General features: G+C 41.5%; 1 protein-coding gene across 3 annotated transcripts in view; it reads left to right on the top strand.

Annotated features, from left to right (window-relative positions):
• RBBP7 (RB binding protein 7, chromatin remodeling factor) overlaps window positions 1-10,978 on the top strand; it is a 30,536-nt gene extending 19,558 nt beyond the window's left edge. For all 3 annotated transcript variants that reach the window (XM_032756638.2, XM_032756636.2, XM_032756637.2), the window contains exons 6-12: window positions 1,211-1,371; window positions 2,189-2,315; window positions 2,436-2,513; window positions 2,942-3,018; window positions 6,358-6,415; window positions 9,715-9,825; window positions 10,525-10,978. In XM_032756638.2, the coding sequence (XP_032612529.1) occupies window positions 1,211-1,371; window positions 2,189-2,315; window positions 2,436-2,513; window positions 2,942-3,018; window positions 6,358-6,415; window positions 9,715-9,825; window positions 10,525-10,593 (681 nt within the window). In that variant the 3' untranslated portion in view covers window positions 10,594-10,978. The remainder of the gene's footprint in view (window positions 1-1,210; window positions 1,372-2,188; window positions 2,316-2,435; window positions 2,514-2,941; window positions 3,019-6,357; window positions 6,416-9,714; window positions 9,826-10,524) is intronic.
• The last annotated feature ends 49 nt before the right edge of the window (window positions 10,979-11,027 follow it).

Here is an 11,027-nt window from a genome sequence, read left to right as displayed (position 1 = left end):
GCCCTTTCATGATCACGTGCTATGAATTAAAAAAAAAAAAAAAAAACCATACCAGTGTCAGTGGAACTATAATTAGTGCTAATATACCTTCATGGGATTATTTCTTATTAACCATTGAATGAGAATCATTGCCCTATACCTTGCAATATTTTTTCATTAAAAACTTAAGACTTTCCTCTTAACTCTTTCTGTGATAGGATGTTAAGGCCCACATCATGAGGCCTCCTTATTTGTGGGCTGCTGTGACCTTTGAGGCCCAAGCAAGGCCCCATGGCCTCTCCTTGGGCTCTGCTGACGTTTCAAGGAGCACATCATTGGGGATCTGTCTGTGGGCCCCAGGCCTTGACCTCTCAGAGTAGACTAGTAGAGGTTTCTGGCCCAGTGTCGTTTACCTGTCCCATCTCCTGATGTCTGTGGTGGTTTCTGCCATGAAGTGAAAGACTTGTCCATGAGGCTTTTGCTATGTGAGAGGCAGAGTTTAATTTTAATTCCCAGTCTTCCCATCCCAGTGTAAACTTTTAGGATGTGCATTTGTGTTCAGTAGATGCTGAGCACCGGGCTCTTGCTGGTTTGTTGTGTTGTCTAAGTGAATTTGGGATACTTGAATGTCTGAATGTATGTAGGTAGAAACTCCAGCATCAGTGTCCTTGCCTGCCACTGTACTCAGTCTCCCCTCCCCCTCATTACAGTGGAGCGTCCTTTTCCTCTGCACCTCACATGGAGGCTGCACCCACATACTCTTCTGTTTGGTTATGTTTTCTCTCTTGTGTTTACCTCAAACTTTTATAGAGTTGAATAGTTTTGTTTGTAATGAAATTATTTTAAATAAGATATTAGCATTTAAATTCAATCTCTTGTCCGGGCACAGTGGCTCACACCTGTAGTCCCAGCACTTTGGGAGGCCAAGGCAGGCAGATCACTTGAGGCCAGGAGTTGAAGACCAGCCTGGCCAATATGGTGAGACCCCCGTCTCTACTAAAAATACAAAAAAAATGAGCCAGGCGTGGTGACTTGCACCTGTAATCTCAGCTCAGGAGGCTGAGGCAGGAGAATCGCTTGAGCCCGGGAGGCGGAGGCTGCAGTGAGCCGAGATTGCACCACTGTGCTCCAGCCTGGGTGACAGACTGAGACACTGTCTCGAGGAAAAAAAAAAAAATCAGTCTCTTATAGCCCTTGTTCTTTTTTTTTTTTCTCTCTCCTTCTCTCTTAGACTGTCTGTCTGTGGGATATAAACGCAGGACCAAAAGAAGGCAAAATTGTGGATGCTAAAGCGATCTTTACTGGCCACTCAGCTGTTGTAGAGGATGTGGCCTGGCACCTGCTGCACGAGTCATTGTTTGGATCTGTTGCTGATGATCAGAAACTTATGATGTAAGGTGGAAAGTTCAGTGGGATCTTGTTAAATGGGTGACCTGAATGACCATCAGTGATTGCTGCAGGCTGTAGTTTGATTTTTTTTTTTTTTTTTAAGTTATGGCTTTAAAAAACAGCTTTAGGTAGCTTACTCCTGTAATCTCAACATCTTGGGAAGCTGAGGCAGGAGGATTGCTTGAGACCAGGAATGTGAGACTCTGTCTCTACACAAAATTTAAAAACAAAAAATTAGCTGGGTATGGTGGTGTGCACCTGTAGTCCTAGCTACTCAGGAGGCTGAAGTGGGAGGATCACTTATTATTTAGAAAAAAAGAAAAATAGGTATGGCCATGTGAAGGAACATACTTGGTGTGGTGGTAAATATCAAAATTGAGATCCAGAGTGATGCCAGTTGGAGGTCAGGGAGGAAAATGATTTCATCAAGGTATGGCCGCAGGGCTTCATTCACTTATAATCTTATAAAGAAATACCTGAGGCAAATGTGACAAAATACTGGGCATTTGTCAAAACTAGTTTTAGGTATCAGATTGTTACATTATTCTCTACATAGTCTGTATTTTGTGTACGCTTGAAATAGTTGGTAATTAAAATAGGAATCTAATTTAAAAAACAGGACTAACAGCCCTAGCTTGTTCTCTGTAGGTTTCGAATGTATCATTTAGTGGTCGAGGTCTGAATCACCAGCTGTGTGGTTGGTTTCTTCATGAAGGGGAGCACATAGTGGAGCTAGTTGTGGAGTGCAGTGACAGTGATGTGAGGCCGAATGTGAGTGTGTCCTCCCTGGGTGCTGTGTGCCTTTATCTTTGTGTTTTAGATGGGACACCAGGTCCAATACCACCTCCAAGCCGAGCCACTTGGTGGATGCACACACTGCCGAAGTCAACTGCCTCTCATTCAATCCCTACAGCGAATTTATTCTAGCCACCGGCTCTGCGGATAAGGTTTCGAAGTTTTTGCATTATTTGGTGTTTATAAAACCCAGTTCTCTTGTGCCTTAATCAGATGTTTGAAAATTCTTAGGTAAAGCATATAAATCATTTTCACTTGTTATTTTTCTTTAGACCGTAGCTTTATGGGATCTGCGTAACTTAAAATTAAAACTCCATACCTTCGAATCTCATAAAGATGAAATTTTCCAGGTATGTGACAGTTTTCTGGTGTCTGTATGTCAGGAAATGAAATCTAGGGATTCATCAGTTAAGCTATACCAGACTGGTGGGTCCACTATTGAAAAAAATGCCTTGTACATGGTGTTACATGGAGATGTTCATAGAGTAAGGTACACATTGTTGAAGAATTAAAAAGCTTCTGGGATGGTTATGGGGTTGAATAAATTTATTGAGATCCCAGGCTGAGTTCCTCAGTGCTGGGGAGTGCAGCCTTCCTGAGGACAGGATGGAGCTGAGCCCTTTCGGAGCGCTTGAAAGTCAGGGACAAGAGAGTGAGGCCATCAGGCCAAGGATAAGATAATAGAGTGCAAGATGGGAAAATATCAGATTACAACAACAGCCACAAACCTAGCAGCGGATGATTCTTTAAATACATTTTCAAAATTATCTATTACTAGGTCCACTGGTCTCCACATAATGAAACTATTCTGGCTTCAAGTGGTACTGACCGCCGCCTGAATGTGTGGGATTTAAGGTAACTTACAGTCCTGTGACAAGATACTGCATAAATATGCTCATCTGGCAAGTTACATAGTAATTCATAAACTAGAAAAGCAATTTGGTAATCCCCCTTCAAGAAACCTAATATTAAAGAAACTTTTAAGCATCTTCCTGAAGAGCCTTTGTTCTGTAAAATAGAAGTGAAGCAGCAAATGGACCATAAAATAAATTTCTCTGGTGTGAGTTTTGTCTCTTAATATTCAGGCATGAAGGTGTATGTGTCTGTGTTTGTTTTTGCATTCAAATGACTATATTTAAAACACACTTGATACAGAGAAATCAAGATGTTAGCTGTTTTATGTCTCCTTGGATCTCATAGTACATGTAGGCAGGACTGTTTTTTCTGGGTTTTTGTACCATTTACTTTGCTTTCAGTGATTCATTCTGCAGATGTGCACTCCTGCTGTGGGTTGTGTAACTGCTGGGGAGACCTCTGTGAAGGGGACAAGGACAGCCCAAGCTGTCAGAGAGCTTATGTTCTCTGGGGCCTCATTGTATAAAGAGTTTCTCCCAATTTTTAAAGTTCCTTTACTTCAGACTTGCTGTTCTAAGAATTTTAGACTCCTTTACTTTTTTCATCTGAGCCTTTACAACTTAATAAAGTTGCTCAGTTACATACTTCTCCATGAGATGTCATCTTAAGTTTAAATCATAAAATTACCAAAAAATAACTTATTTATTTCCTGCTTGTATTAAATATATTGCTTTGAAGTGGACTGAATTTAGTACAGGTTGAGTATCCCTTATCCAAAATACTTGGAATAAGAAGTGTTTGGGGTTTTGGAATTTTTAGGATTTTGGAATATTTGCATTATACTTAATTGGTTGAGCATCTCAAATCTGAACTGAAAGTCCAAATTCTTCTTTTTCTCTTTTTTGTTTTGGAGACTGAATCTTGCTCTGTCACGCAGGCTGGAGTGCAGTGGCACAGTCTTGGCTCACTATAACCTCTGCCTCCCAGGTTCCAGCGGTTCTCGTGCCTCAGCTTCCCGAGGAGCTGGGTCTACAGGCACTGCCACAGCCACCATGCCCGGTTTTGTATTCTTTACTAAAAAAAAAAAAAAAAAAAAAGACAGCTTTGCTGTATTGGCCAGGCTGGTCTCAAACTCCTGACCCCAAGTGATTCTCCTGCCTTGGCCTCCCAAAGTGCTGGGATTACAGGCATGAGCCACTGCACTCGGTGTGAAAGTCCAAATTCTGAGTGTCATGTGGTGCTTAAAGTTTTGGATTTTGGAACATTTTGGATTTGGGATGCTCAACCTGTATATTAAAACCAAGGCTGCCTTAATTATAGAGGCAGTAATCCTCAGTATATAGAAGAGACACTGGAGAATAAAATGCTTGTATGTAAAACTTAAAATAGCTAATGTTCAGGGTTCTGATGGAGCAAACTCTTGCCGTGATAAATACTTGAAGATGTAGAAAACCTTCAAAGCAGACAGTTGGGGGCATTGTATTTGATTTAAAAACAATTTTAGTAGTAAAATAAAACCTAAATCAAAACTATAAAGAGGTTGTATGAAACGTACAGCAAGGTTTGGAAGTCTGATGCCCTGGCAACTGAATTGCCCCTGAAGGTGCCAATAATTTGTGAGCATTGTGTGTAATTTCTTTTTAGAATTATTTCTTAGCTTGTTTAATATTAAAATTACATTAGATAGGGGGCCAGGCATGGCAGCTCATGTCTATAATCCCAGTGCTTTGTGAGGCTGAAGCAGGAGGATCGCTTGAACCCAGGAGTTCGAGACCAACCTGGGCAACATAGACCCTGTCTCCAAAAAATTGTAAAATTACATTAGATAAAATTTGGGATTAAAATGGTGAGTGTTAGCAACTGTACTGACAGGTGGAAGAGAAGTATTGTCTAGCAATCCCACAGGTTTGAGATTGTTTGGTTAGTTTTATGGGAAGGAAAAAAATGTCTCACTTGGAGGGCTGGGTTTTGTTTTTTAGCAGTTGTTACTAGTAAAGTCTTTGGGCTAGGTATAAGGATAGGGCTGATATTGATACATAAAGAGTGATTTCACTGTTGAGCACTGGCAAATTCTACAAATTGAAGTTTTTTGTTTTTTGTTTTGTGAGACGGAGTCTCGCTCTGTCGCCCAGGCTGGAGTGCAGTGGCGCGATCTCGGCTCACTGCAAGCTCCGCCTCCCAGGTTCACGCCATTCTCCTGCCTCAGCCTCTCCGAGTAGCTGGGACTACAGGCGCCCACCACCACGCCTGGCTAATTTTTTGTATTTTTAGTAGAGACGGGGTTTCACCGTGGTCTCGATCTCCTGACCTCGTGATCCACCCGCCTCGGCCTCCCATAGTGCTGGGATAACAAGCGTGAGCCACTGCGCCTGGCCTCCCTTCATTATTTTAACTGTTTATTGCCTTAGAATTAAAAGGTGAAATGTATAGTTAAAAAAATCTACACATGAACTGATGTGCAATCCCTATACTTCACTCAAAGCCTTTTGCATCCCTGGAGTAAAATATAATTACACATCAGTACTATAGATCTGTCTAAAGATATGGCAATAAAACTTTACGAAATGTGTAAGCCAAGGAAAGGTTTTTATGGTTTTTCTCTTAAAAACTTCAATTTGTAGGCCGGGCGCGGTGGCTCACGCTTGTAATCCCAGCACTTTGAGAGGCCGAGGCGGGCGGATCACGAGGTCAGGAGATCGAGACCACGGTGAAACCCCGTCTCTACTAAAAATACAAAAAATTAGCCAGGCGTGGTGGTGGGCGCCTGTAGTCCCAGCTACTCGGAGAGGCTGAGGCAGGAGAATGGCGTGAACCCGGGAGGCGGAGCTTGCAGTGAGCCGAGATGGCGCCACTGCACTCCAGCCTGGGCGACAGAGCAAGACTCCGTCTCAAAAAAATAAATAAATAAATAAATAATGAAGGGATTTTGAGTTAATGTTTATTATTCACAATAATTCCTCATTCTGCAGCTTCAATTATGAACAATTCTAACTTATTTCCAGAAAGTAAACATCCCACCCTTACACCAAATATAAACAGTAGCCAGGTGTGGTGAGGCCGAGGCGAGAGGATCGCTTTTGAGCCCAGGAGTTCAAGGCTGTAGTGCACAGTGATCGTGCCTGTGAATGAATAGCCACTGCACTGCAGCCTGGGAAACATAGCGAGGCCATGTCTCTAAGGAAAAAAAAAAAAAAACCTAATTGATTGTAGTATAGAAATAAGTTGTTTTTGTGAGTGTGTTTGTGTTTTAAGATTACTTTCTGGGCTGATACTCGTTTAGCAGATGTTCGTGCTACAAGAATTTCACTGATGAAAGCACTATATTCTTTATTCTTACAGTAAAATTGGGGAAGAACAATCAGCAGAAGATGCAGAAGATGGGCCTCCAGAACTCCTGGTACACATTGGCTTATAGAAGATGAAATGCCATATGCAGATTGGATTGTCATTGATCTCTTTATTTCGAGAATGAGTCAGAATTTCGAATTCTAGCTCTTGCAGATGGTTTCAAAATGGAGGCCCTGAAGGTTATTGCAGTTGGGCTTTGACATTTATCAAAAATAGAAAATGGAGCCCAGTAGGTTTTTATGAATGTTTCACTGAGAATGGTTTGAGATCCTGGAAAATAGTGTATAGTAATTTCTCACTGATTTCACCTCTGGTATTTGTGATGGTTTGGGGATGGGGAGTGAGTATAATTGCTATTCAGTTGGCAGGACTTAACATTTCCTAACAGTATAGAAAAAATTTTAAATGCTTCTTAAGTTTCCTGCCCAGAAAAGGAGTGCTTTCTCAATCTTGATGCTAGCAGAGCCCACTGTCTCCCTCCCATGCCTGATTGAAGCATCTCCTTCAATCTCCTTGGCCCTTTGAAAGCTTATGTGGTGGTATCTGCCCATCCTCATTCTTCCTGTCTGAGTCCTTCAGTGCTCACTTCATCATTTTTCTATGAAGCATTGCCGGATTTAGCAATGGTTCCCTGTCCTTGCTCTGAATCCAACATTTGTCTCCTCCCATTATTTGGCAGATAGTCACTCATCACTCTGTCATTTATGATTTTAGTTCTAATGCCAGTACTCATTTTTGGCACACTTGTACTTTGTCCATGAGTTTTATTTATTCATTTTTTCTGTGAACCTATGGAGTATATTGAATATCCACAAGTTTTCAAAGGTAAAGAAGGCCCTTGAGAGCAAGCCCTGCACACAGAAGATGTTCACTAAGCCCACCTTGTAAGAATGCCCCAGTCCCTTTTATTTTGATGACAGCGTTACTGAGATATAATTTACATACCACACAGTTCACTTCTTTAAAGTGTACAGTTCAGTGGGGAGGGAGTGTTCTTGGGTTTTGAGGTTTTTTTTTTCTTTTTGTGTTCTTGAAGTTAGTGGTTTTTAGTATATTTATAGACTTGTAAAACCATCACCACAAATCAGTTCTAGAACATTATTCATCCCCTCCGAAAGAAACTATAGCTATCACCTCCCAATTCTCTTCTTCCTCCAGCCCTTGGCAACTACTACGCTACTTTCTGGCACTATAAGATTGGGCTATTCTAGTTATTTTATATAAATATGACTTTTGTCTTTTGGGACCGATTCTTTCACATAGTACAATGTTTTCAAGGTCTCCAGCTATTTTTAGGGAGAAAGGAAAGTGTATTTGTATATTATGGCTCTGCAACAATTCCAAGGTCCTTGAGAAAATACACTAGGATTTTGCTTTTCACAAGAGAGCTTGAAATCAAGGGACATTTGAGAGTAGTAAACTGGGCCTGGGCATGGTGGCTCCTGCCTGGAATCCCAGCACTTTGGGAGGCCAAGGCAGGTGGATCACGTGAGCCCACAAGTTCAAGACCAGGCTGGGAAACATGGCAAAACCCTGTCTCTACCAAAAAAAAAAAAAAAAAAAAAAAAAAAAAATTAGCCAGGTGTGGTGGCGCATGCCCGTAGTCCCAGCTACTTGGGAGACTGAAGTAGGAGAATCACTTGAGCCCAGGAAGTTGAGGCTGCAGTGAGCCATGATCACACCACTGCACCCCAGCCTGGGCGATGGGAGTGAGACCCCGTCCCAAAAAACAAAGTAGTAAACTATTCCACCAGTATGCTTTGATAACTCCTGTATGTATTCTAAGCCCCAGTGATCTTAAAATATATTCACTTGTGTACCCCTTAAGAGTACTCGCTCTGTCGCCCAGGCTGGAGTGCGGTGGTGCGATCTCAGCTCACTGCAACCTCCGCCTCCCAGGTTCAAGTGATTCTCCTGCCTCAGCCTCCCGAGTAGCTGGGACTACAGGTGTGCACCACCATGTTCAGCTAATTTTTGTATTTTTAGTAGAGACGAGGTTTCACCGTGTTGGCCAGGGTGGTCTTGATCTCTTAACCTCGTGATCCGCCCGCCTCAGCCTCCCAAAGTGGTGGAATTACAGGCGTGAGCCACCGCACCCAGCCAATATATTCACTTGTGTACCCCTTAAGAGTACTTTAAAAAGCTATTTACTTTTTTTTTTTTTTTTAAGTCAAGGTCTGGTTCTGTCACCCAGGCTGGAGTGCAGTGGCACAGTCTTAGTTCACTGCAATCTCCACCTCCCCGGTTCAAGCTGTCTTCCCATCTCAGCCTCCTGAGTAGCTGGGACTACAGGCACACCCTGCCACACCCAGCTGATTTTCGTATGTTTTGTAGAGACGGGGTTTTGTCATGTTGCCCAAGCTGGTCTTGAACTCCTGAGCTCGAGCTATCCGCCTGCTTTGGCCTCCCAAAGTGCTGGGATTACAGGCATGAGTTTTACCCAGCCCCACCTCATATTTTTAACCTGATAAGATTATTCGGTAAAATACATTGCATAATACCTAGTTGGCAGGCAGGGACCTCATTGTCAAACTAGAGTCAAATCAGACTGTCACAAAGTGTGATGTCCCAGTTCCAAACAATGTATTTAGTACTGTCCTTGTGAACTGTTTCGCTTAAGTCTTAATTCTAAGATAAATAAGGCATAGTGCGTTCCCGCGAGGTTGTCTCTTGCAGGGAACAACTGCTCTCTTCAGAACTGTTTAGCAAAGCTGTCTCACCTTAGGCATAGCTTATGAGGGACTATCTGGAGCTATGCTTTTGGAGCCAGGGATTTTCTTTCACCCTGGTGCTGTCTGTGTACGTTGGAAAGATGGGCAAGAAGTATGCCTCTCTTAGTAAAGTGAAGAGGGGAAGAACCAGAAGACTCCTCAGGCCCCTTGTATAATAGAAGAGTATGTTACATGGCATATAACGGATTGATTACCTTAGATGTTTGTACCTAACTATGTATGAACAAATGATGCTGGATTAATGTTCATCATAATCAGTATGGAAATGGCATTTTGATTATGTAGGAAAATGTCCTCATTCTTAAGGGATGCAGGCTGGTCTTCAGCCATTTCATTGTATAGGCTCATGGATAAAGCATCAGTTACGCTAGTAGTACTTGGTGAATCTAGGTAAAGGGTATACAGGTATCCATTGTACTATATTCTGTCACCTTTTCTGGAGGTTTGGAAATTTGCAAAATAAGTAAATAGATTACTGAGCCTGTACCACCCTCTTTCTAAACAGACAGCACCCACCCCCAGTTGAAATACTGATGGCTCTAAAAACTTAGTAAAATCTTTGTTAGGATTAACAGGAGAGTATATGAAACCAAAGCTTTTTTTGTTCTTGTAACAGTTTATTCATGGAGGACACACTGCTAAGATTTCAGATTTTAGCTGGAACCCCAATGAGCCTTGGGTCATTTGCTCAGTGTCTGAGGATAACATCATGCAGATATGGCAAATGGTGAGTTAAAATGTTTTTCTTGAATGACTGTCTTGGAGAGATTTACTAGTCACATAATGTAATAAAGTTATTTCGAATATGTAGGTGCATATTATGCCAAACATTTACAGAAACCGTTTAAAAGAACTTTTTCCATTTCAACAATACAATCTTTAGTCCCATATGGTGCTTCGTCCACTGTTTGCTATTTGTAGCACCTGTCAGTTCAGGAGAAATCTCTGCATCTGCACTGATTTTCATTGTTGTGCTCTTCATACACTGGAGTCTTGGCATCGCTGCTCTGTCTCCACTGTCTGTTCTGTGGTAGACATGAGGGATACGGGAAGGAGAGGTCAAGGCATTCAAATGACACCAAGTTCTCTGAGGATGAGTACTAAGTACTTGACATTTCTAAGGTGTTAACTGAGACTTCCATAACACTTCCTCTAAATGATGCTTGAAGTGCCTTTGGAAAACATCTCTTTTGAACAGTGATTGAAATAAGTAGTGCATGGATGGGTGGCTAAGTATACATATGGAATTACACACTAGCAAAGAATTTTTCAAAATACTGGCTAGCCTACCATTTCCTTATTGAAGTTTTTAAGAGAGAAATGTAAAAATGAAACTAGTAAGTTCTAAATAGATTAAATTGTTTTTACATGACCTTGTGAAAACCATAGGGAGTTTTTACCTATGAATTTATTTGGTTATCTCCAGGCTGAAAATATTTACAATGATGAAGAGTCAGATGTCACGACATCCGAACTGGAGGGACAAGGATCTTAAACCCAAAGTACGAGAGATGTTTCTGTTGAATGTAATGCTACATGAATGCTTGATTTATCAAGCGCCAAAAAGGCATTGTATAGTAGGAAATGTAAGTGGGGTGGCTTATGGCTTCTTTATCCTCTGATTCTAGCACTTTCAAGTGAGCTGTTGCGTACTGTATCATATTGTAGCTATTAGGGAAGAGAAGAATGTTGCTTAAGAAAGAACATCACCATTGATTTTAAATACAAGTAGCAGGGTATTGCCTTTGATTCAACTGTTTTAAGTCCTCATTTTCTCAAACTAAGTGCTTGCTGTTCCCAAATATGCAAGAATAACTTTTACACTTTTTCCTTCCAACACTTCTTGATTGGCTTTGCAGAAATAAAGTTTTAAAATAAAACTTGTGTTTTTTTAAAAGCTTAGTGGGGGCGGGGGGGTCTACTTTTTGA

The sequence above is a fragment of the Hylobates moloch genome, unplaced genomic scaffold (genome assembly GCF_009828535.3).
Source record: "Hylobates moloch isolate HMO894 unplaced genomic scaffold, HMol_V3 SCAFFOLD_7, whole genome shotgun sequence".
Classification (NCBI taxonomy): domain Eukaryota; kingdom Metazoa; phylum Chordata; class Mammalia; order Primates; family Hylobatidae; genus Hylobates; species Hylobates moloch.
This window is presented reverse-complemented; position numbering and strand designations above follow the sequence as displayed.